At 33.7% G+C, this 27481-nt stretch overlaps 1 protein-coding gene across 1 annotated transcript in view; it reads right to left on the bottom strand.

Moving 5' to 3' along the window:
• Nucleotides 1-658: 658 nt before the first annotated feature.
• Nucleotides 659-27481, bottom strand: part of LOC127466854 (glutamate receptor ionotropic, kainate 2) — a 246679-nt gene continuing 219856 nt past the window's right edge. Inside the window, exons 11-12 of the mRNA XM_051778199.1 lie at nucleotides 21712-21918; nucleotides 659-1054 (exon numbers count right to left, since the gene is read on the bottom strand). Coding sequence (XP_051634159.1) covers nucleotides 827-1054; nucleotides 21712-21918 — 435 coding nt within the window. The 3' untranslated portion in view covers nucleotides 659-826. The remainder of the gene's footprint in view (nucleotides 1055-21711; nucleotides 21919-27481) is intronic.

Raw genomic sequence — 27481 nt, 5'->3', positions numbered from 1 at the left:
AGGAGGAATCTGCAAAAGAGGTTAATTTATAACCCCAGGAATCGCTGATTTACTATTCTGATTGGTTTTATTTTGTTGTCGCAACAAAAGCCAAAGTTACATGTAAGACTACTTCTGTGAGCATCTGGACTCAGACTTAATAAATTAACAAGGAAAATTTTTTTTTCTGCTTGGTTGTGTTGAAGAAAATAGATTAAAAAGTGCTATATAAAATCAATTTATAATTTAAGAATTAATGTATTCAGCTCCTTAATTTCAAAATCTCAACTAAGCTTCCAAATATATTCCACTCTGAGACTTTAAATTCTGTGAGGTATCTCAGGGATAGCATATAATTAAAAAAAAAAAACAAAACCAAAAACTACCTACTGTTACCCTACTTCTAAGATATTAATCTACATAAACTGTTTTGTATAGAGGTAGAGGCCCAGTTTGGACATCTAGACTTAACATGGGCAACTAAGTACTCAGTTTGAGATTAAGCACCATAGCATAAAAAGAAATTGGGCTAACAAAATAAATCATGTCAATTATGTTTCTAAACACAAACATATTGGGAAAAGATATTTTGAAAACTTTCTAGTGTTTCTAAATTTGTTAATAAAAGAAGAAAGCTAGCTAGCATGCTCAGGACTTAGTGACATAAACTGGAGACTTAGTATGGCAGTGGAGAATATTAATAGTGAGAACCCTCATCATTAATTATTCTTCTGTACATCATGAAGTTTAAATATAAGAGTATGAAAGAAAATTTTTGTGACTTTTGACAATTATTAGTAAGAAAAAAATGGTAACAATTGCCAAAAAAATCACAAAAGTTGACATGTTACCTGGCTATGACAAAGAGCACACAACTGACACCCAAGTAAGCCAGCAGAATATACATCCAGATATCAGGGGAGAGAGGATTCAGGAAGGAGAAGACGCCCGGGTTTGTACCATTGGGCTTGCGGTACAAAATACTTATTCCAAGAGTCATAAAGGGCTTGGAAAAGTCGATGACCTTCTCACGAACATAGGTAATTGCCAAGGGTGCAACTGCAAGGTCAGCTTTCTGTTAACAGAAATACAAAAAGAGAAACAGGCCATAAGTCAGAAGAAACAGGTTGAAGCAGACAATCAAATTATGCAAAACACAAACTGTATATGGAGGAGGTTTGTTCTTGTACTATGTAGCCTGAAATTTAAAACTCTCTTTTCCCTGTGAGTAAGGAAATAGATTTATTCTACCTCCTCTTTCCTAAACTGACATAGCAGTATTTAGAGAAAATTAAAAGCACTATTAGAGGGGTAGAAAGGAAGGAAATTGTTGCATCTTGCAGAAAACATGGACATATATTATCACATATTTTAAAACTTTTTAAAATGTACATTTCAACATTTGCCTTCTCTTGTCACTGCTTCACTGTGCACTTCAGAAACCAATATATTTGTAAAGCAGATGTGAATATGCTTGTACAAGTGTAGGGAAAAAGCAAGGACGCAGTTCTTCCTATTTTAGCATAAAAGAATTGCTACAAAATGAAGAGCATTTTAAAATTGAAAGTGCTACACCTGAAAGGCTGGTAAGTTCTAACAAAGTACAACTATTCTTACTAGTTTACGGGAATCACTACAAAACTTATAGATAGCTATTAATCAGTTGGAGCATTTAAAACTAAATCACATAATAGAATGCATTTTGGCAATTTCCATTTAATTTTAGTTATTGTGGCAATAATTCATGGATTAGTGAATAATCAATACTATTTTTTTAATCAAAATTTAATGGAAATCATAGTGACAAGAAACCTACAGCATCTACTACTCTGTCAACAGCTCTTGAAATACTCCTGTGTATGTGTGTATGTGTGTGTGCACATGCACATAGGAAAAGAGAAAGTTCAGAGTGAGAAATTGTACAATACAAGACTTGGAAAGTGGTAAACTAAGAATTTTTTGTAAACTATATGTAAATATAGATATGTAATGACAGAAATTATATGGCTACCATGGAAAACTCTTGCCCAAGTAATGTATCTCTGTAACATAGCTGCATATAACACCATTTTCAGAATGCCTGTTCTAAACCAAGGTACAGAGATTTTATTCCCAATAATATAAATTCATACATTTATGTATTTTTTGCTCAGTTGATTTTGTGCATACTGTGTAATCCTCAAAATCCCACACAATGTTGTAGCATTTCAGTGTTTCCTTTATTTTTGTTGTCTCACCTTACACAAAGTTCTGCTATGGTCTATTGATGTTATGAGCATTTATGCAGTTAGATCTACTGTAGTTAGTTACAATGTAAAACACTGTTGGCACTGTTCATTTAAGTTGGCAAGGGTTTACTGGTCAAAAAAATTATATGCACTTCATTTCCATTGGTATTAAGTACCTAGAGGTATTAATCAAACCAGCAAGGCTTTATTCCACAGTGGATGACTTTTTATAGACTGTGTATTATTGATGATATTTGAGCTGGTGCAGAAAAAAAACAGTAAAGTAAGAAACTTAAATTAATTTGCATTAAAGTCATCGATCAATATGTAGAAATTTGCAAAACATAACAAACTATGTGAAGCAAATAGCAGATCCTAAGAGTCTGAAGCCAATTCACTAGAAACTGTCAGCAGATGCAGCTGGACAAAGACAGAGAAAACAGATCTTTTGGAAGGCTATTGGTAGTTATGAATTTTGGTTTTATATCTTTAACAGAATCTTAGTGAGTAACAAATCATTTCTTTTCAAAAATACTACAGGAAATCCAAACTTTGGTCATTGGAAACAAAATCATATACAACTGAATATAAGTTATAGCTATCTCTAATGGAGCCAAGTTACAGATGAAATTAGAAAAATAACTGATCAAGAAATAATATGTCTCATGTGACAGAACAGGACAATCAGATATCCCAGCTTGAGACCACAGATACAAAATTTATGCACATAACTTGACATCTCAAGATTCTCTTCTGAGCTTTAGTAATTCAGTTTCAATATTCTTGAACTAGAATATTACTGTAAGAAGAAAAATTAAGCATCTGACAAAAAGAAAATCCAGAACCTTTACTACCTGAGGAAAAATAGCTGCTAGAAATACTGACTTAAAAATGTAATGTTGCCACATGTAACCACTTTTGTTAATACATATTATGTCTGAAATACTCAATTCTCCTGGTTATTGTTTCATTCTGAAAGCAGCACTACTTGAAAGTAAGAGAAATCAGGAGCCATTTCCAGAAATGCAGTACCAGGATCTCCTACACTTATATACAACAAAAAAATACAAGAGAATTTTCTGTTCTTTATTTCTCAGTATGAATTGGAGAGGAATGGTGTAAAATTAGGATTTTATCAATCTACATTTAAGAACATTAACAAATTAGTACATTCTAAAATGGCTTTCTGATAAGTTCCATTTCAAAGAATATTTATCTCACTTGGCAATGATTGATGATTCCATTTTTTAGAATGAACGTATGCACGTTTCTATTCTTCAGAGGGAAAAAAAAGGTTTATCTATCTGAAAACACAATCTTAAATAGTACATATTCTTGACCTTAGAGTTCTTGAAATAAAAGCCGTTTTATGATAGCATCCAAGGACTAGTGACTATAAACTAGATGCTACAGAGAAAAATTCTGTGCCAACTAAAGGTTACAACAGCAAGTAGAAACAAGTAAGTCTGATGAAAACATTCCAACACAAGGTGCAGTCCTGAGCAAAATGAAAGTGTTGTACAGCCATACTATGTGCTGAAGGACTGCATTGCAGACGATAATTTGTGGTTGTGCATCTTTTCCCTTCCCACATTGCACCACCCCCCTCTGTGAACTCAGGACCTTCTGATAAGCCTTGACCAAACTAGCTGAAGGGTGAAGCTTCCACTGGTCATAAAGTGTCCCTTGGCAGCACTAGGACCTCTTGCATGGTACATGTGGGAACAATGGACCATAACAGCTGCCTGACCAAGGCGGGGACAAAGGATAAGCATTTATCTTCACAGCCATATAAAGCCTCTCTGTTTTGCTACTGTTTGCAGTTGTGAGATGTTCATTTGTTAACAAACAAATCAAGGTATCCCTGATTTATTTTCTGCTACAGAAGTGCCTATACCTGGTTTAAACCATCCTTCTTTGCTACTTCATTTACATTTTACTTCCAAGCAGCTTGTTGACTATTTTACATAAAGTAGTATTCAAAGAAAAAAGGGAGGACATTTTTTCATTTTTACAAGGCTGAAATTTAGTACATAACCTCGAAGAGGACAGATTTTAAAATTACACTCAATTCAATCTATGCATACAGTTACAAATAACTTCAGCAAGAAATCTGCAAGTAAATGTGGCGTAGTGCATGGTCATAGCATGGCATGCTATGTAAATGGGTATTTGCAGATATTGATGTTTTGTCTGTGAAAATTAACTTTGTAAAATATAACCCAGATAAACAATCACATTAATTTGAGAGGAAATGGAATTTTGGAAGCATTTTATGGCTTCTACTAATAACACTGGGGAAGGGAAGTACAAACACAGATTGTATTTTCTTTTGATGATAATTTTCTGAAAAGCTTTTGTCTCACCTATTTTACTCGAATGAAGAATTCAATCTAAACATGGAAACTGTAAAATGGCTAATAGTTATTTTTAATTAGACTCTACAACTACAGAATATTCAGCTATAGTAATGGAGTTTTTTAGCTAACGTAAATGGAGTCTTCCAGTAAGAATTTTGCTGCTAACATTTTGCATCAATGTAGCAACTGTGAATGATTATATTAAAAATGCAAGTGGAGTCATACGCTATCTATCTGAGTTGTTTATACAGTCAGTACAATCATATTGTAATTGTATAATATACACAAAACTACACATATACTGAAAATGCATTTTAGTAATTTTACTTCTATATAGGCAGCAATACACTTACTGCTAGTAATTACTTTTAAAAATAAAGGAATATACTTTTTTAAAAGGAAAAATTCATAAGGTTTCTGTTTAATCCACTATGCCACTTCAGCTTAAGATCCTAAGTCAAAAGTAAACTTCTTCAGCTACCTCAAATTTTTGGGATTATTAACCTGAGAGTTGAATTTCAGTTACATTCCCTTTGGATAAAATGCAGCCTTAAGATAAAAAGAGGAAGGCTAAAGCCCAGCTTCAATTCCTTAAATCTGTCTAACAGACTCAATGCACAGAGAGCTTATGCATTATTCCTGTTCATAGAAGTGCATTTCCCTGCCAATGATCTAAAAAACTAAGAACTGTAATTTGCTTTTAAGCTTACAGTCTATCTTAAACTGCCTTGTTCATGCTGCTACATTATAGAAAATGCACCCTGTGACAAGGTTTTGTTCTTGCCACAAGATCTTCATTTCCTTTGAATCCACTAGGATTTTATGAGGAAATTATTGCTAGTTTTAGTTTAATTAGCCACTTACATTACTTTGACATTAATTTTTTTTTCCATTATCTTTCCAAAAATCAACATATAATTCAGGTAGGAAGAGACATCAGAACATTTCTGTTCTAAGCATCTACATGATCAGACCAGGTTGCTCTGGGCTTTACTCAGTCAGTGTAGAAAACCTCGAAGGATGGCGACTACCTAACTTCTCTGGATAAGCTAGTCCACTGCTTGTCTATCCATGCAGTGAAAAAGTTTCTACAAACAAGCAGTGGAGCAGGTTGTTTAGAGAGATCATGCAATTTCCACCCTTGGAAGTTCTCAATATATGCTTGTTGCCTTTTGACTTCCTGCCAGGTTCCTCTGAGAAAAACCCAGATGAAGCTTCTTGAGAATCTCCTCACAGGTCCTGGAAAGCAGCTACTAGAAATTACTATCTTTGCCAAATGTGAGTAGCATACCACAAAGTACAAAAAATGTCCCTGTTTGATAGCTGAATTTAGATGTCATACCGTATTTGTAGGATCCTGACTTTTGTAATTTAAAATTAATTGTTAACAATATCAAATATAGGTGGAACAGCAGTTAGATGGAATAGCAGTTGTTACTTTATTAGCATAATAAAGTACTTTAACATAAGAAAGTGAGGTCTTATGACAGTTTCAATTGATACAGGCTCAAGTAACACATTTGAAATAGCTGTTGAGCTATTTCTCAATATTTACTGTTTAGCAACAAAAAGTTACTGAAAGACAGGTAGTTTACTCAGATTCATTTTACTGACACAGTAATATTACACAACTGTTTCATTTCTTTAGACTTTCTTATGTCAGCATGTCTAATTCTTTTCTTGGCAAAGTCTTGAACAGCTGTGATAACTAATGGTTGTTTCAGCTACAATCCCTTTAGAGTCTTTAAAGGAGGGTCCTGATCTAGTAGTCAACAAGATCATCTCCCTAGAGATCCAGATCTTCTAAACAAACAAACAAACAAAAAGGCAAAAGGTTTTGCAGAGGAAATTTGCCTGCTGTCCACCACTACAGAAACAACTTTTTATGTGAATTCAACTAGACAAAAATGTTTGGAATCTTACCTACACAAGTTTTATATAGGATAAAGCATATCTTTTGATCAACCTAGCACTGTCTAGAACTGGTTTTGGCATTGTTTTCTGTTTGCTCCTTTGTTATTATCTGAATAATGAGTCAAGGAAAAATGCTAGTACTAAACCATCAGGAACTCTCTAATTAGTTACTTTACATTATTTCCTCTTATTCAGGGTTAATCTAGTTATTCTAGTTATTCTCATTTGGCAATGCCAACATGGATCAGATTTAATAGCTGAAAAGATGTAATATGAATACTCATTCAAAACAGTCACAAGGTTTCTATCTGTTGATTTACAGGATGCTTTCACTAAAGTATTTTGCACCAACTTCAGTTTAGTCAACAGTTACAGAAATTGTATGTAAGAGGACTAGAGGCAGTAGACCACAAAACTGTATGTGGTTGGAAGATGGGTGACTATAAGTTTCAACAATAAAAAAATCTCAGACTTAATTCTTATCACTTCACTCTGGGAATTTTGCACAAAGGGCTGTTCTAATTCTTAGAAGAGCAAGATTCACATGCTCACAGAAAAAGTAAACTGTCAAAGACATTATTTACAAGACAGTGTAGATATTGTGGCTCAAAATACAGGAAAGAAAAACTCTCCCATTACAAAAACACGTAAGAGTACTTAAACTAAAATATTTCAGTTCTTCTTCGCTGTTTAATACTCTTTTTCCCTAATGTTATATTTTTTACTAGAGATGGCAACTAAATATTAAAATATCAGACATCATGCTCCAGCACAACTTCCTGAAATAAAGTACAGAGGTAACATTGATTCCTTGTTTATAGCTAGCATTTTTATCATACTTTCCAGATTGACTGCAAGTCCATGGAAGTGTTGGGATTTTTTTCCAGTTGCTAACCAGCTGTGTCACCTAGACCTTTAGTTACTGCACTCAGAAAAAAAACCAACCTATTACTTTTCATTTTGACATGAATTCTGTTCTCAAACAGATGAGGTTTTATCAAATTGTTTCAGTGAATTCATTTCATCATGCAATAAAGTTTGACTTGCGACAAATTTGACTTACTCCCACTTTTCTGTATTACTTTGTCATCTTCAATTTTTTACAATGGAATCAAAATGATTAATAAAACTTTTGTATAACATTTGGATGAAAGTAGATCACTGCAGGATATGCCACCACTTACTGATTAACAGTTCTCAATTGATAACTTTTGAAATTTATCATCAGCTTAATTAATTAATGGGATAAAACCTATTAATATGGACAAAATCAACCTCCTGTACACTCATTCCCCTCACCTGCATTTTGATGCAGGCATGACAAGGACTAGACTTAATTTTTAAAAGAATCCACACTCTGGAATTCTCAATCAGGAATTAGATGCCAGGGTCTTACTTGAATTAAAAATGATCATCATTATAAGCAATTACAAAAAAAAAGGTCTTTTTAGAAAACTCCCTCAAATATAAAATAAAAAACAGTGGTGGTTTTATATTGTGTATAGTGTTAAAACCTTGTATATCATACAATGTTTTACATGTCCCATAATTACAACAAAAATGGCTAATATAATAAAGATTATATTACTCAAAAATATTGTCACAAATATAAGAAAGAAAAATGTTAGCAGTATTTTTATGCAGTAGATCCTGATTTAGTTCTGTTTTGCCTAGGGTATATATAAGCTTGCTCATTTGAAAAACTTATTATATTTATTTAAATTCAATAAAGTTTATCCAAGCTCTAGTAATTATTTAAATATTGAAGATACAAGGATAAACTTATTAACAATCAGCTTTAATGAAAATAAAATGTAAATCCTGAGGATGAAATCTGTGGTGGTTGAGTTAAAATGTTTCTGATATTTATAAGATGAAATCTATTCAGCACTTTAAAATGTCATTGCTGTTATAATTTATTCCTTGGTTTATGTGACGTTTTGCTTCATTCTAGGAGACAAAGGTGAACAGAGGGGTGCAAATACATAATGAATAAGAACACACAACATGACAAGAAAAAACATTGGTCAGCATGACAGGCAGATGTAGACAAATTCCTTCCTAACCACTGCCCAATTAGAAAGTGGATGGATAGCTGAGTAACATTATCCATGTTACTAGAATCTCATGCAGCTCAGCAAGGTCAAATGCATGGTCCAGCACTTGGATTGGGGCAATCCCAAGCACAGATACAGGCTGGGTGGACAATAGATCAAAAATAACCCTGATGAGAAGGAGTTGGGGTTATTGGTGGACCAAGATCTCAGCATGACCCAGAAAGGTGCACTTCCAGCCAACACATAAAGCCAACTGCATCCTGGGCTGCATTAAGAAGACTGAGCAAGGTGATCCTCCTCCTCTAATCTGGTCTTGTGAGACCCCAAGGGGAGTACTGTGTTCAGCTCTGCTGCCCCTAGCACAAAAAAAATATCTATTGGAAAGAGTCCAGAGGAGAGACATTGAGTTTGATCACAGTGTTGAAGCACCTCTTCTGTGGAGACAGGTTGATAGAGCCTAAAGAAGGGAAGGCCTTAGGGACACCTTAAAACAGTCTTCCAATTCCTAAAGAGGGCTTACAAGAAGATTGGAGAGGTACTTTTTACAAGGGTATGTAGTGATAGGACAAGGAGGAACTTCCTTAAGCCGAAAGATGGTAGGTTTAGATTAGATATTAGGAAAAAATTCTTTACTAATAAGAGGCACTGGAATAGGCTACCCAGAGAAGCTGGGGACTCCTCATCCCTGGAGGTGTTCAAGGCCAAGTTGGATGGGGCTCTGAATAACCGGACCTAGTGGAAGGTTTCCTGCCAATGGCAGTGTTGTTGGAACTATATGGTCTTCCAAGTCCCTTCCAATGAAAATCATTCACAATTAAGTAATCTTAATCAGTTAAGATTAAGCTAAGAATCAGTTGATCTTTACTGAGTTACTATATTAGTGATCCTTGCTTGATGTCTGCTTAGCATTCGATGATACTCATCCAGATTGACAGTTCCAGGTCTGAACTGGTACAAGAGAAACAGGTACATGCTGGAATAAGTATAGCAAAGTGTTATGGAGATGATTAAGAAGTTTGAGTATCTGCCAGTTGAGGACAAACTTGAATGAGCTGTGACTGGTTAGCTTGAAGAAGAGAAGGTTCAGGGAGATCTGATGAAGGAATACAAATAACTGAAGGAGAAGTAAAGAAGATGGAGTCAGAAACTTCTTGGTAGTACCTAGTGAAAGAAGAGCTAACAGGCACAAATTGAAATGCAGGAAATTCCATTTAAAGATAAAAAAAAACCAAACGCTTTTTATTTTAGGAATAGTCAAACACTGGAGCAGGTTGCCCAATGAGGTTGTAGAGTCTCCATCCCTAAGGACACTCAGAAGTTGACAGAACATGGCCCTGAGCAACCTGCTCTAGCTGACCATGTTTTGATCAGGGATTTGGATGAGGTGATATCTAGGGTCACTTTCAACCTCAGTGATTCTTTGATTCTGCAGTTCAAGTCATTTCTCTTTCCAGTTCTCTAAACTCATCCCTGTAACAAAACTGCAGTTTTATTTCTATTCTGGATGTAGACAAAATCTGCAACTAGTGAAACTAGTTTGCATATAGTCTCCTGGTTTCCCAACAATATTACAATATTCCCCTGTTAAGGTACAAGCAGTAGATAAAAAAGATAAAATCCTTCTTACACTTACAAAGACAACCAGAAATTGCTGAAATATCTAAGCTCCTACTGCTCTTTCAGCAAAAGTCTATCACCCTTATGCAGGTCTCTAATAGTAACTGGATTACTCCAGAGAAGAGCAATGACACCGTACTTCTGTGGTGGCTTTTCCTAACTGTACCATCTTTTTATTATTATTACACTGTGCCAATAATATAAGTTTAGGTCCTGCACTGGTCTTGCTGTTACATTTTGAAATTATGAAATCTACAGTATTTCAATAGGTCTTTTGAGAGCCAGAAGGGTTACTTTCAAACTAGTTTGACAATCATAAGCCATGGAAGTGAGAGGGCTGAATGGTGCATGTGGTATCTTTTCTATCCAGAAAAAAAATGTTTAAATACTAATAAAAAAATCAATTACCATGAATTTCAAGAATGACTTTTGATACATTTTTGACAAGACACTCATTCTAGAATAAGTGTAGCAATCTTTACAAATTAATCCACATATTACAAAAAAATCTAGCAAAACACAAGTGGCTTTTTAGTAACAATGTATTTTCCGTACTATAAATTAATGTTTTACTTCCAATAACAGATTATTGAATACACTTCTAAAGCAGAGCAAGAAGTAAAAAATCTTCCTTCAAGTTTAATACTTTTCTTTGAACTTGACCATATAATCTTAAAAGAAAACTTTTAACCATCTATTTTTCATTACGCGGGGTTTTTATATAAAATATGGCCTCAGTATGTCATTTATTTATCCAGTATCCAGAGTTAAAAATCTCTAACAGGTATCTATACTGTTTCACAGTTTCTACTAGCACTTTATGAGTACCGTGTCCCACTGATTCACATAAAAATACACAAACATCCTTTACAAGCCCTTAAAGTTGGTATGCATATTTATGTGTGTGTGTATATATATAGATATTTTTCACACTAACATATGTTATCAGGAAGAGAAGTTGGAAGAGAATCTTTGGAAGTTACCACACATCACTGCTAATCATGCCCTCAGAGGTCAGGAAATAGCAGAAAAATTGACTGTGCAGATCAATTTCAAAGTATTGCCACAAAGTAACACGATTTTCTTCCTAACACACAGAGAATCATTTTCATTTCATGTATTTTGGACTTAACTAAGGCTGCACTTGCTGTCTCTTTTTTCAACTCTGACTATTTGACTTTTGTATAATTTCCTTAAACAACAGAATTATCTTAGATCTCTAAGAATACCAGATCATACTTAATACCTTTCAGTTTCACAAACATTATGTTGTATTTTGAGCATCATTCCCAGAGACACATCTCCTGTCAGCACATCCTGAAACTGTTTTACCAAAATGGTGCCTCAATGAAAATTGACCTACTCAAGGTTTCCACGGTCCCTTCTCCCTACCTTCCATGAAAAGTTCACTTTGAGATATGTAGAAATTCTTTGGAGATGGGTAAAAGACAAATTACAGCATAGAGCTTTTGAACTTAATTTTGTTTTGGATCTTTGCAGTGATCAAGTACTGTACACTGAAGTAAAGTTATTGTAGAAACATATAGAATGAAGAGATTCATGATAAGCTCAAAAAATAACTTGCTGAGAATGAAGAGATTCATGATAAGCTCAAAAAATAACTTGCTGAACATTTTACATTAAAAACAAAATTGTAAATCCCCTCCTTGGAGGAAAAGCACATATTTGAAGAGTCGTTTCATCAATTTTCTCCAGGTAACTTAATTTCTACTAAATTTCAACCCCAGTGATCAAACTTTTCTAAACCAGGACAGACAGAATAAAAATGTAGACACCTGATTTTGCCTAATAAAAGAGGTAAGTCCCAATGGAAATGAACCCTGCTATTAGAGAATTCTAATTTTCCCATGTATTTCACATCAACAGACATATCATAGAAACAATAATCCCCCTGTTATTTTCTACCATTCTTCACTATCATTATAGTAACAAAAGTGAAAGATCAGATAAATGTATGAGGATATGAAAAACGTAATACTTGTAAGAATACAGCCCTGGATCCTGAATCCAATCAGTTCCTAATCATTGCTGTAAGCATAGATGATGCTTGAGCTAAAGAGTTATTGTTTGGATTCTCATTTAAAAAACTTCATGCCACTGCCTTGATGGCAATGCAGTGAAAATTAATTCCAATTAATTCCAATTATTCACTGCACAGTTTTTCTCTCTAACTGAAACCTAATAATTTTATATAACCAAGTGCTTTCACCAGGCATGTCCATAATACCTTAACTGTAAAAAACCATTATTTAGGAGAAAAACATTACTTAGTTAAACAGACAAGAAAGTAATATTCCCTTACTCTTAGTGTCAAGAAATTTCAACTGAACTACCCCCTGAGTACAGATCTCCAGAAAAAATCCCACACATCTCAGAGCACTTAAAAGACCTTGTTGTCAAAGTCTCTGACCACTTCTGGTGTCAAATAACTGAGAATGTACTTGAAATTTTTCATCTAGTTTCTTTGGGAAACATAGGACATGATCAGCTCAAAAGATCCCAAATTAACATTTATAAGCCTCAAGAAAAAGTGTATACTTTGTTATTCTCTGTTCCTTACTGTAACATTAGAAATATTGCTAGGCCTTGCTTTACTAAATGCAGACTGGAAGTTCCTTGATTTTTGGAAAACAAGTTGCTCACTTTCAACTGCTGTTTTATTGAAAAACTTCATCTTCAGTCTGTCCCATACTTGAAATCAGTAACAATGCAATAGGGAATCCTCATACGCACATATATGTTCCTAGCTGAATTAAGGCACATGCTTTGCACACTTGGTCTAAACTTCTGTCTTAGGCAGAACTACTTTGGCATATTAGATTACTGAGGGGGATTTTTATCATTTCCCTGGCATTTTTCATGGGTTTATGCATTTCTATCTGAAGTTTATATTCGGCATAACATTGCTGAGTTAGGATCTGTTTGCACATTCTTCCATGAAATATCATACACATCCTTTAATAGAGAGTGACAAAGTAACCATGAAAACTATAATCTTCTGAGTATAGATATTAATGTTTACCAGTTAGTTTGAAATAGCAGTAAAACTCTAGCTACTAATGACATTCTATGGTAATGTAGAAGACCATCTCTTTATATTTCACTTTAAAGAAAAAAACAAACAAAAAGGAACAGAAGATGTATAGTATGGCATATCTGAGTGAATTACATTGATAAATTCAGACATGAAAGATATTTGAAGCGAGGTTCTGTGAACATATACAGTTTGCTTTAAGTGAAAAACAGAATATCAAGCAACAAAAGAGACATGCATAGCTGCTTGTCAGGGACACACTGCTGCTTATGCAGCTTGGGATAAATTACATTGGAAAAAAAGGTCAGAGCACATGAAATTGTGGTTTAATACATTAACAATTAAACTGAAAAGAACAAAAAGCACAAGTGATATTTTCTGGCATATTACATATTATCATAATAAATTATCCTCTAGCCCCCATGACAGATTTCACACAGAAATAAAATGCTACTTTAATGAGGAAAAGGAAACATGCAAACAATTACTGGTAGAAGATATGAATACTTAAGACAATAAACAAATACATGAAAGGTATGTTACAGGCGCTTAACAGTTAAAAAATCATGGGTGCTATATCACGACACAGAATAACTGTAAGGAGTTAGAATACTATTTTGAAATATTAAATAATGCAAATTAGTATCTTTGTTTATAGAGATGGTTGTGCTGGGAAACTGCCAGCATAGCTTAACAAATTTAACTAATAATGATTACTGGAAACTCAGAGAAAGGAGCTTCAGCATAGAACAGAGATACTTATCAAGAAATAAAAGTGATCTCAGAACAGATGGCCTTCAAATGCCTAAACAGAGAAATCAGGAGAGAGATAAGTTATAAATAAAAAATAAAAAAGCTGAAAATACCAACAGATAAGGATAAGAAAACTGAAATAGAACAGCAGTATTTTATTTTATCTTCTATACAGAGAATACAGAAAAAAGTGAATTGTGTTTTGTTGGGTTTTTTTAAAAAGAGGGCAAATAAAAATAAAAGAAAATGCCAAGATACTAGAAAAACATTAAAAACAAGGTCAGTCAGCAGAAATTCATAGTCATTCAGCTTACCACCTATCTATATTCACCAGTCGCTGGTTCAAGCAACTGTAGCTGAACTGCAAACTTGCCAAAACACTATGTTGTTTATGGAATATTGCCCTCAAAACATCATCTTCCCTAAGTGTCAGAGGTCAAATTTATTACAGGTACAATACATCTAGCATAAGGGAAATTTTCATCAAATGACACCTTAGATTCAGTTGTGGATGCTAGCTTGGACCTAAGGTTTGAAAAAAATTTAACTAAGTCTCACATATTTTGTCAGAAATGTTGCTTAAGTTTTGTACTTACAAGGAGCTTAGACACCTAATTAATTATTATATATTAAATAATAATTTAAGTTCCACTTTTGTAATGTAAAAGTGCTCAGTGTATCCAATGTAAACTCATAGAAGAAAAGGAGAAATTATTATATAGTGTGAAAGCTTTATAGCTGAACAAGGCATTTTGTAATGAAATCTATGAGAAAAGAAGACTTAGAAACTCTAAAATCAAGATAGATTTATGTATTCTGAAGGTGAAAACCATTTGAAGATAAGTAAAATGTTACACCTTCTGCTGAGCTGAGTATTTATATTGCTGTCACTGATATCCATTCAAACTAAAACACAAGTGGTTTGTGAGTGCTCAGAGTTTAGTGTATGTTATTATATCTTTTATACTGAGCTATATTACTTCAGTGTATTAAAGATGAGTCCCACCAGAAACAGTGGTGTACTAGTGGGTTTGAGTCCCACCACAACTCCTGGTGTATTGGTGTGCTTGAATCCCATTAGAAGGGAAGTGAGTCCAACTGGAATTCCCTTGATATAAGCTTATAAACCTGTTACATTATCTACACTTACATGATAACTACATGCTGTAAACCAACACCCTCAGGGCCTTTCCTGACAAGCAGCTTTCCAGCCCCTGTCCTCCAAGTTTGTAGCATTGCATTAGATTGTTATGACACAGGTGCAGGTCCCAGCACTTGGCCTTACTGAACCTCCTATGATTGGCCTTGGCCCATCAATCCAGACTGTCCAGATCCCTCTGCAGAGCCTTCGTACACTCCTGTTTAACTTTGTGCCATCTGCAAACTGACTGAGGGTGCACTTGATCCCCTCATCCAGATCATTGATAAAGGTGTTAAAGAGGACTGGCCACAGCTGAGACTTGGGGAAAGCCATCCAATCCATGAGCAGCCAGTTTCTCCAGGAGAATCCTGTGGGAAATGTCACCAAAGACTTGACTAAAGTCTAGGTAGATAACGTCCACAGCTTTTCCCTCATCCATTAAACAGGGCACCTGGTCACAGAAGGAGCAGGACCTGCCTTTCACAAACCCATGCTGCCTGAGCCTCATGCCCCTGGTTGTCATGCACATGCCCTGTGATGGCACTCAGGCTGGACTCAGGTCCATGACCTGACAGAGAAATAACCATTTCTAGATTTAAACTGATAATTTTGTAACTGTTAATGTGATTGGAATAAATATTTTGAAAGATCAATATAGGAGAATGTTTTAAAATTATGGCCTAAATAGTCTGAAATAGCTCTTGTATATACTAAGCAAGATCTTGGAACATTAACTAGTTCACTATGTTTCTACTAGTACCAGTTTAATTTATCAGCAGTGGACTCAAATATTATCGTATACAAAGACATTCTTTGGAAAATCTTTTTCTTTTTTTTTTTTTGAATGCCCACTGGTCTCATATTCACAACCTCTTTTTTTTATGTTTTCTCAGTTGATGCATCTGTTTAACCTATGATATCTATAATAATTTTAAAGAAATATGAAATGAATGACACTTCGGGATCGTAAATATTGGCCAAAAAGGAAGAGAAATAAACCACTCCGCCAAAGTCCTGGATTTTCCAAATTCAAATAAGTAAGCCAAAACATTTCTGAAGGCACTACTGATATTCTGCATCTGCTAAGTAGTCCTGCAAAATTTGAACCTGATGATGACAACTAGCACAGCAGCCTGTAGAAAAAATCAAGGGAGACTTGAAAACAACTAAGCCACTCTGAGAAATACAGAAAGGAGAAGGTGATGCAGCATTCTATTTGATAAAAAGAAAAAAAATTATTTTTAAATAAAGTGTTACAATTCAGTGATTCTCTTCGGAGGAATGTTTTGACAATGGACTAATAATAATAATGTACAATAAGTAGTACCACATGAGTAAATCAGTACATTAATTTAGGACCATCATTTGATCAAAAAAAATCTGTAGGATTTGTGTTATACATGGCTTTGAAAACGTTGACATGAGAGCAGTTTTTCCACTAATACAATGAGGAAACTATGAAGCAGATATGGTGCTTTAATGAGCACTGACAGACCATAGCTTTTATTGTTGAGCACATATAATGCTGATGAATAAGGACACAGTGCTCGGTCTTTCTTTCTTTCTCCTAAGGAGTCTCAACTCCCTGCTACCATCAAACATTCTGAGATTTTAACTAATAAAAGAGGCACAGCTGAACTGTCCTGCATTATATTGGAAATCTCAACTGACAGAACTTTTGCATGAACTTTAAAAGGAGAAGAGGGAAGAGGTGCTCCTTAGTCTTTTCTTATGAGTCTCTGTATGGTAAAACTTCCTGTAAGTATGAAGGAAAGTTGTAGAGTCTAAACAGTGTGATGATGTAACATTTGAAATGGAGAGAAATGTATGGAAGAAAGTTAAGTTCCCTTACTCATATCTTTCACTGGTTCAAAAAAGAAGCCACCAAAAGTCTATATATTCACTTATTAGAAGATTTTTTTCAGTTCTACACAATAATACAAAGAGCTGGACTATAACTGTTCGAGAACATAAGGATCTTAATTAAGAATAAAATTTAAAAAAACAAAACAAAAAAAACAGTTTATTGGAGGAAGAAGTCTCCAGATGCATTTAAACTGATTATACAAACATCTGAAGCTATTCTGTTTTTACTAATACTGTTTTTAAAAAGTAAGATATTGATTTAAAAAAAATTCAAAAGACAGTGGTCAAAAACAATGCTATGTCTAAAGTTAACTCAAATTAAGTAACGCTCTTCAATTGTACAACTGTGTAAAATTCCTCCAAGCTGAAAATCCTACTCTTCTGAGATAGAAAGTTCCAATTTAATCCTCACATGTAGTAAAAGAGCAATCATAATCTAAAAAATTGGACCTTTTCTGTGATTATTTATGAATCATAAAAGATCTCCAAGCCTTGAAGTCTATTTGTAGTGCATAAGCTTTGTGCTGTAGAAGAATCATCCAAAGTGCTTAAAAAAGGTTATTTTTAATACTGTATATATAATAACAAATCACTTTCCAGTTATGTTTCTTTCAAAGTATAAAACAGTAATTTCATTCCTACTTTAGAACCCAACTATAAGAATGTTTTTAAGTAATTTTGGCTGTGTAAAGTGGAATGTTGAACAGAAAAAAAGCAAAATTATATATTTTCATTTATAATTTAGTTCAAAATAAATTCAGTAAATCTCTCCTTTCAGACAGTTCTTGAACCAAAGACAGAAAGTCAGCATAAAGAATACTTTTTTATGAAGAAGGCATCCATAAAATATGGAAATACCTGGAACTTAGCTCCCCCTCCCTCAAATATATAACACTCATATCTTGAATTAACCTGAGAAGTGGATAAAATATTGAATGTAAAATTGTGACAAAGAAATCAGACAGCTTAACTGGAGAAACTAAATTTAAAATTTATTCATAGAGAAATCTCATCTATATTTGCTGTCCTAGTGAATATTTCTCTTGCATTTGCAGCTCTAGAGATTTCTGTCTTTTCCTACAAGAATTCATTATCAATCAGTCATCAAAGGGAAGGAACCAATGAACTAATTTTTCACTTTCAGTAGTTATTATTTATTCAAAAGGAAACTACATATTGTTTGGAGACCAATATCAGAATGAGTATGTGAACTCTGAGTAAAACAGTCAAAGAAAGAGGAAATGTGAGTAAACTATGTGAAAGGAGATTGAAAACAAAGCCTGATGTAAACACTTCAGCCTCTGTTCACACTGTAAAATTTCAAGCCTGAGACTGACATAATATGCTGAGCTCAGCTCAGATAGCATCATCTTTTTTTCACTTAAACTTTTGAGCTCAAGCACTTACGAAAAGTGACTAAGCATGGATTTAAACAGCTTATTTAAATTTTAGATTTTATTTAGTACTTTTTATCTTTATATAAATTGTACATCTTCCTTTCTATATAAATAATATATAAAAATTATGCACTTTATTCTTGGATTATAAATGTGAACTCATTACCGTTGCAAATACATACTATGCTACAGCATAGTAACCTTTCTTTCTGAACTTAACTGATGGAGAGATAAATTATAAAAAGCAAATAAAAAGAAAATAATTTCTTAAAACATTTTTCAATAGATGTATGGCCACTTTAAGAACTATCTTTATTCTGTAGTCTATTTCTTTTAATTAGAAGCTCAAATTAAAAAACACAGAATCATTTTACCTCTCAAAAATATGGTAATTGAGTTTATTAAATCACTTTATAGAAAAGAGAGCCTTTTTGACACTAAAAATATTCTCTAAGGGAAAAGAAAGATTGAAAAGTTAAGCTACCGGGCAATGGGAAGTGCGAACCATATGAAAGCATCAAATGTGGTAACGGTCTGTCCGGATTTTTTTCACTAAATTCTCGTGCATCAGTTCTGAGGTCTGAAGTGTTGCTTGCTAGTAAAATGTACCAATGACATGCATTCAAATAAAGGGCATTGATGCATAAATAAATTGCATGTATTCAAATATATTACAAAATACTAATAGATTAAAAAAAAAACCAAACAAAAAAAAATAAAGGAAAATTTTAACAATTGAGAAATTGAGAGAGACTCATAAAATTTCTGGTCCAGATTATGAAGTTGTACTACATCTTCCATGATGTACTAATACAGTTTCTAAACTCTTCTGATTCCAAAATAAAAAACATTTCAAAAGGCAAACTAAATTTTAATCTACATTTAGTTATATATTATCTATGGAAATAGAGAACACCTGTTTCATTCTGTGTTATCAAGAGGAAAGGAAAGGAAAACTATAGTTCCACACACTTACTGTGTGCAACTTCTTCAAATGCATTTTATTTCAAGATTATCTTAGTGAAAAGCTTAGGAGGCCATACCAGTTCTTTTTTAGAATTTTTTAAGGTTGAATAATAAAAGGCATATAAAAATGTGATTTATTTTTGCTTCTGAGTATATACTTCCACAAAATCCACCTCAATCATGAAAAATTAGTTCCAGATGATGGTATTACCTAGCAACCATCAAGTCTAAGAGTTAAACAGGCCTATGCATTTATTCATGTATAAAAATGTGCGTGTATAGAGAGGCACAGAGAGTGTAGCTAAATATGTTTGTTTTCTATGTATGCGTACTAGGTATAACACATACACACATTAAAGATAATATAACTGTAATACTCCTACGCATTCTTCTTAAAAGTGTGAAGCCAGGCATAATCAACATCTGTTGCAACACCAATACCAGATTATCATTTACTAAAAAAGCATGAAGAACAACCCTCCTAGTAAATGTGAATATTTTGATTAGCACATGTTCTTCCCATCTGCTAAAATCTTAAAGCAAATTGAAACAAGATTAGGGAATATTTTCTTCAAGCTATTCATGTAGTTTCTACCATCATTAAGAGGTTCCACTTGAATTAACTATAAAATAGTCTTCTCTTTTTCCTATTTTAAATAACAGTGATGTGCAGAATATGTTTCATCTCAGTCTTTGACCACATGTCTATAGAGAAAATGCTATCAAGTAATTTACCCAAATAAATGCAGAAAGGGATAATACATAATTTTTAAATTGATTAAAATATTTCTAAGGGACTAAATTCAATTGGTACAACCAAAGAAGAAAGTATGCTTTAAAAGACCTGAAGTAATGCCTCTCTTACTCATTTACAGGTAATTGTAATGGTGTCTGTCTTGACTCTGCTTTGTTCCTTCAGTATATGTGGATATTGTTGTTTTATTGCTTGCATTTTATTGTTAAAATTTCAAGAAAGATTAATATCAAATAATGTCTGTGTTTACAGAATCACAGAATCACAGGATCACAGAATCAACTGGGTTGGAAAAGACCTCTGAGATCATCAAGTCCAACCCATGACTTAACACCACCCTGTCAACTAGACCATTGCACTAAGTGCCACATCACGTCTCTTCTTAAATACCTCCAGGAATGGTAACTCCACCACCTCCCTGGGCAGCCCATTCCAATGTCTGATTACTCTCTCTGTAAAGAATTTTCTTTCTAATGTCTAACCTAAACCTCCCCTGGTAGAGCTTAAGACCGTGCCCTCTTGTCCTGCTGCTGGTTGCCTGGGAGAAGAGACTGACCCCCACCTTGCTCCAACCTCCCCTCAGGTAGCTGTAGAGAGCGATCCTCCTCTCCTCCAAGCTAAACAGCCCCAGCTCCCTTGACCACTCCTCACAGGACTTGTGCTTCAGCACCTTCACCAGTTTTGTTGCCTTTCTTTGGACACTCTCTAGCACCTCAGCGTCCTTCCTGAACTGAGGGGCCCAGAACTGGACACAGGACTCAAGGTGCTGCCTAACTAGTGCCGAGTACAGGGGTAGAATCACTTCCCTGGTCCCACAGGCCACATTATTCCTGATACAGGCCAGGATGCCATGGGCCTTCTTGGCCACCTGGACACACTGCTGGCTCATGTTCAGCTTCCTGTTGATTAGAACCCCTCAGGTCCCTTTCTCCAGCCTCTCTGTCCCCACTCTGTAGCTCTGTATGGGGTTGTTGTGACCAAAGTGCAGGACCCTGTACTCGGTCTTGTTAAACATCATACCATTGGATTCAGCCCATTTATCCAGCCTGTCCAGGTGCCTCTGCAGAGTCCTCCTACCCTCCAGCAGATTGACACTCCCCCCCAACTTGGTGTCATCTGCAAATTTGCTGACGATGGATTCAATCCCCTTGTTCAGATCATCAATAAAGATATTAAACAGAACTGGGCCCAACACTGATCCCTGGGGGACACTACATGCACAGAAATTTCTCTGAGACAAAATCTCAGATCCACTATCAGAAGAAGAGACCTGACCTCTATTGATTATTGAAGACATATATTTCGTTATAAAAACCTCTGCATCATTCTTAGAAATAAATTCTAAGTACTTTATTCCATATTTTGTCTTAGGCATACGTCACAGAAGAGTTAAACCAGTTTGGCCAAAACACACACTTCTATACACAAAACAGAGATGTTTCATTTAACAAACAAATTCCACGCTGAAGAAATAATGGATATGAACTTACTTGCACTATTTCTTTAAACATCTGCATTTTGAAGACAGTAGTATTCAAATGGCATTTTCATAAAAGTTTTACAATTTGTACAGACAGATTTGAAATCTAAATGGATACTGGAAAGCTTCTAAAAGTTAACTTACATGATCAATTAGTTCACGAACCATTCCATTCCACTGTCCGCTGGCATCTTCTTGGGCTCCATATTTTCCATCCTCCACCAGTCTAATCTCATAGGAAAATCCAAGGATAGTAGACAGCTCCCTGAGGAGGTCAATGCAATAACCTTCAAATCGATCATTTCCATACAAGGGTTTGTCAGACTTCTTGAACATAACATATGGCTCTTCCTGTAAGTATTAAAAAAGCAGAATGGATAATGAGTGCCCACACACCTTTCTTCTTGTTTTAGCCTTAAGTGGTACACAGCCATGTGCACAGATGCGTATACAGTTATGATACCACTCCCTGTACAAAGAACTAATAAGAAAAGTACAATCCTTTAGATTTGATTATGTCTGTATAAAGTCTCCATGTATCTTCAAAGTGAATTTAGTCAGAAGATTCTCTTTCCCATATTTATTTGAAAAAATTACACTCTAAACACTGTAGACATACCTTCAAGGAGTTCATATAAGAACAAAATTTAAATGTGATCCTTAAGAAATTGCATCATACATTAATGTCAAATGTACTGTTTGAATGGACAATGTAGACTGTTAAAATGCAGAAACAATGTACTTTGGCAAATGAAAAAAAAATTAAAACTCCAAATATCAGTCAAATATTTTAAGTATTAGATTTTATACTTTATACAAGTATTTTAACTGTTTTTTCATTGTTTTGTTAAGTAAAATATCAAAAGCCCACAGGGGGAGGAAAAATTTAATGAAAGCACCTATTGCACTACTGTCTCAAGTTATGAGTTGCCATTTACAAGACTGCAGCAAAACCCAAAAAATTAACTCAAAAAGTAAATTTTATGATACACATTCCATGAAAACTGAATTTAATTTCTTCAAATATTTCTCTTCTTATGTTTAAATTAAAGTACAATATGACTTTTTTGCATTAAGTGGGCAAACAGAAAGCAAACAAATTAAAATGAATGACAGAACAATCATAATTATGGGAAGAAAATTAACATTTAGCAAAACATAAGATTTGTACATCTGTTTCTCAGTGTAGGATGGCCTTTCTCAAATACAAAGGTGAAGGGAAAAATACAAAAAACAAACAGTAGTTTTCTGTTACAATATAACGTGAATATTCAAGTTGTATTTGATAGGTTAAATATGCAACTCGGTCTTTTCTCACCTTTGGGATAGACTTTTTTCATTTTTTACAATGAAAAAAAATAAGAACCAAGTAAGGTAAGACAAATGGTAGTAGATCCAAACACTCTATCAAATACAAGTCTCAGTTAATAACCAGAAAAAAACTCTCCTGGACAACTTAGGAAAACTCTTAGTCCTAAATCTCTACATCAGCACTCAGTGGCATTAAAGGCATCTCATTGCATGGGCATCTGGCATCTTTAATAATGATTTGTTAACATTTCTGATATAAACCTCTGTCTTGAGGTTTCCCATGATTTGAACATTAACTCTACATAAAACTGAAACTTGAGTATAGAAGATTGTGCCCAAAAAATGCAAAGGAAAATGCAGGGAGAAATCTTGTTCTTAAAGGAAGTGTATTCAGAAGACATTTGCTCCCCTGTTGCCTCTTACACTTTTTTTTTTAAATAAAATAAAACACTGAATTCAGACTCTGCTGAGTCTGATTTTATATATTTCTATTGATAGGATTACAGTCATATTTATAAAAAGTACATCACTGATCTTCATACAATTAACAAGGAACATAAAATTAATTGTCTGGAGAAACTACTAGGATGATTTGACAGAAATTTTTCAAACAACAGATAAGCAAAAAAACTCCAGAATAGCTTTTCTAGATGTAGTACTGACAAGAACAAAGACCTAACAGAAAACATTAAAGTTGAAAGTCATTTAAATGACAAGGATCATTGAATAATTCTTCAGAAGCAGAGATGGTGTCAGAGCAAAAACAATGTATGAAAATAGTTGTTAATAAACTCAAACAATTGATATGAAATATCTCAAAGAAAGTAACTGTAAGGAAAGCAGTTTCCACAGGTGAAATGAGAATTCCTTAAAAAAGCATGCTACTGGCCAAGCAGAAGGTATGCTAAGACAAAACATATTTTCTTCACATTAACTAGTCTGTTTTGGATTTGTGCTCAAAACAGTGTTAAAACACAGAGATATTTTCATTACTGCTGAGCAGTGCTTACACAGCTTCAAGGCCTGTTTTGTAGGCATGATGAAATTCCAGTGTAGCTTGGAATGCTCACATACACAGATTGTAGACCTTTGCTCTTAGAGTCACTCAGATATTTACAGTCTACACATCCCTCCATCTATGGAATCTTGACAAGATTCTTGAAAACATTTTTGTTTCTACCTTCCATTACAAGCAAATCTGAATTATATGGGACAGAATTTAAATATATGAGATATCAGGGAGGAAATGTAATTGTCAATTCATGCTTTTGAGCCTCTTTTACTTAATAAGCCCAGCGGGATCTTCTTCACTGAACATTCCAGCTCATTGATACATTCTTGCATATTTTTCTATAAAATCATTTCAGTAATCTTCAGACATTTTATCTTTTATGTTAATGCTTTTTTATACTTTGTTAAAGAAAATCTTGCAACCGTTTCTGGAATTCTTAGCTCTAACTCCATGCTCTTTTATTATTCTTTACTCTGACCAGTTTGGATAAGGGCTACAATAGTATCTGTGTTGCTATTTAATAATTATAATGTTTTGTTATGCATAAAAAGTTTTTGTTAAGAAGTCTGATCAATAAGTTATTAATACTCTCTTAATACTTTTCCAGTCCTACATTAAGTCATTTCCTATTGGCATCTGCTGCTTTTCTGTATAGTCTTCTACTGTCCAAAACATTTTTTTTCAGACCTTTTATTTACAAAGCAGTTTCCTACTTCATCTGCATCCCAAGAACGTGTACTAAGTGCCCAACCCATTAAACAGATATAAGTTGATGCTTATTTCAAGCAAAAACTCTTGACTCAATAAATCACAAAATGTGTAAGCATTAAAATGTTGCAACACTTCAGACTGTACTAACCTATTTTTCAGCTGAACTAAATCATATTTTCATGATACATGAAAAATATCAAAGACATTATTAGGTCTTACCATAATAGAAAGCAAAACATTCTTTTCTTACGAGGTGTCTTAAATTTTCAAAATACCGTAGGGAAAAACAAACAAAAAATCCAAGCCTAAGAGAGCCAAAAAATACAGAAAGTATTTTCCTAGACTGGTGGCCCTTAGTATTCATAAGTACAAATCCTGAAGTGGAGTTATAAACTGATGCTTGCCACTATTACTAACATTTTAGTAATAAAAGGGAATTGAAGCACTAGGGAATTAAGAGAAAGTGTTTGGCAGGATGACGTAAACTTGGAATCCGAAGAAAGTAATTCCCAGTCATTATACAGAGATATAAATCAATGACCATCCAACATTCTGGTTGCATCCAGTCAGGAGAAAAATAGATTTATTGACCTTTTTTTATCAAGTGAAACTTTAACTTGTGCTGATTCCACTCTACACATTCATATACTACGACTCCCTTCAAACCTCATAGCTTTTTCTGATAAGCATTGCATATGTTTGAAATAAAAAAAAGTACCATGGTTAAGCTTCTCTATGAGTACCTTTCAAGTCTGACGTACACAGACATTATGCTGGATCTCAGGATAAGAGAGATTTTCAACTTATGAGCAACATAATTCATGAAGCAGGCAAATTTACCTTTTTTGGTGGAAAAATTCCTGAAACACATTAGTTTGCTTTAAATGTCTGCTACATCTTCAAGAAATCAGTCAGTTTACAGTGTGCACTGGTGACTGAAGACAGAGGAGTGGAATACAGGCAGGAGTGAAAACTAGTTCAGGAAGAAGAGCAGGCAGGGTCTAGATGTTGAAATGGGTATGAGAAGTCTGGGAGTGGCATTTAGGTACTGACCAATCATGACAAAAAAAGATATAAAAAGGCAATAAGAAAAATACCAAAATCAGAAAGTAAGGAATTGTATATTCCTTTAGTTTCTAAAAAAAAAAAAAAAACAACTATCATGTGTGATTGACTAAAAATAGAAAAATATCACATTTACAGTTTTTTGCAAGATAAAAACAGATTCATCTATTTTGTGACAGTACACAAAATTCAAATAGATTTATGAGAGAGAAATAATTGTTCAGGGTTATAGCAACAACAGGAATCAAATATTACTGAATTATCAATGTATCAAAATTTAAGTATTTCTTGAATCATCCCAAAATGATGCAATGGTAACTATGAGGAAATGCCTGCATCAGGTATTTTTCTTCAAAATATACCATAAAAATGAAAACAAAAAAATTCTAAATCTTCAATTCTGTGTACAAAGGATGCGACCCTTTCTTATAAAGACAAAATGTAAATTTATTCTTTTAGTGTTAACATTTTTTTAATATATATTAATTTAAAATTTGGCTATTGAAAACTCATGCTTTAAATATTAAAAAAAAAAAAGAAAAAGGGAGAGAAATTATGCACTACCCATTTGAAACAAATAATAAATGAAATAAAGTGTGGGAATATATATATATTATTTGACTAAAAAAAATTGTTTTGAAATCTGTTATAATTATTCCTTCTAATTTATTCCTCATTCAAAGCAATTTTTTCAGGGAAGTACAATAAAAAAAGTAATTTAACTTTTCAAATGCGAAATAACAAAAAACTACTAAATTTGAGAACACCACATACCTTTCATAACTTTCAATATTTCTTGAAAAAAATAAACTTGACAACTGTGAGCTTTTCAGAGCATTGATGCAAGCAGATACAGAAAAGCACATAAAAGACATGGGAAAGGGAAGAAGCATTTATTTCAGCGAAACAGGAAAAATGAACCTGTATGATAATATGTACAGGCTGGTAAGAAATTTAGCATGAAAACACCAAATATCATGCACAGACCATTATGAACATGAAAATTTAATTCCAAAATTAAAAATCTTTCAAAACAAAGGTAGAATATGTACAAGAACAAAAATATTTAGATAATTACAACAAAAATCTAAAAAAAAAAAAAAAATCAGAGTTCCGATAGCTTGCATAACAAAGTCAATTTAGGAGAATCAATGATAATAAATCATTATTAATGAAGTTGAAAACTTATTTTCTGTTGGTTTTTTTGTTTTGTTTTACTTTTTAAAACATAGAATATTCAGAATGGAGACTTTTAAAGAAATTGCAAAAGAAATTCTAAATTTTCAATGAAGATGGTTTTAAAATAAAATAAAGTAATAGTATGAAAAAGATTGTTATATACAAAGCTACAGTTACAAGGTACATAAATAGCATATCTATTATTATTTTTTAATTGTTCTCCCTCCTAAAAAATTTACTATCCATCTATCAGACATGTTCAATCATTACTTGGGGATGTTAGGGGACCAGAACTCAGAAAACAGACGTTTCTGCACAAAACTGCATGTAAGTAGACTTCTGAGAAATTATGAAGTTCTGAGACCCCCTACCCCTTTTCAGAACAGAGCCACTGAATTGCTCATAAACCAAGGAATAATCTTTCATATAATTACCTATAAAATTCATTATGCAGAATTCAAGGGAAAAAAAAGAGCACATAGTTCTGTCCCTACTTGGAGTAGATGAATTTATGAATCACAGTTTATTTTTTATTATTTTGCCCATCAATAGATTTTCATGTCCAGTAGTCTCAACCATCACTGAAAATGCAGAGCATGCTTACTCGCAGCTGTAAAGATCTTAATGACTACAGTA

The sequence above is a fragment of the Manacus candei genome, unplaced genomic scaffold (assembly GCF_025592945.1).
Source record: "Manacus candei isolate 608988 ecotype Guabito, Panama unplaced genomic scaffold, ASM2559294v1 h1tg000011l, whole genome shotgun sequence".
In the NCBI taxonomy this organism is placed as follows: domain Eukaryota; kingdom Metazoa; phylum Chordata; class Aves; order Passeriformes; family Pipridae; genus Manacus; species Manacus candei.
Note: the sequence above shows the minus strand (reverse complement) of the source record. Positions and strands in the feature narration are given on the sequence as shown.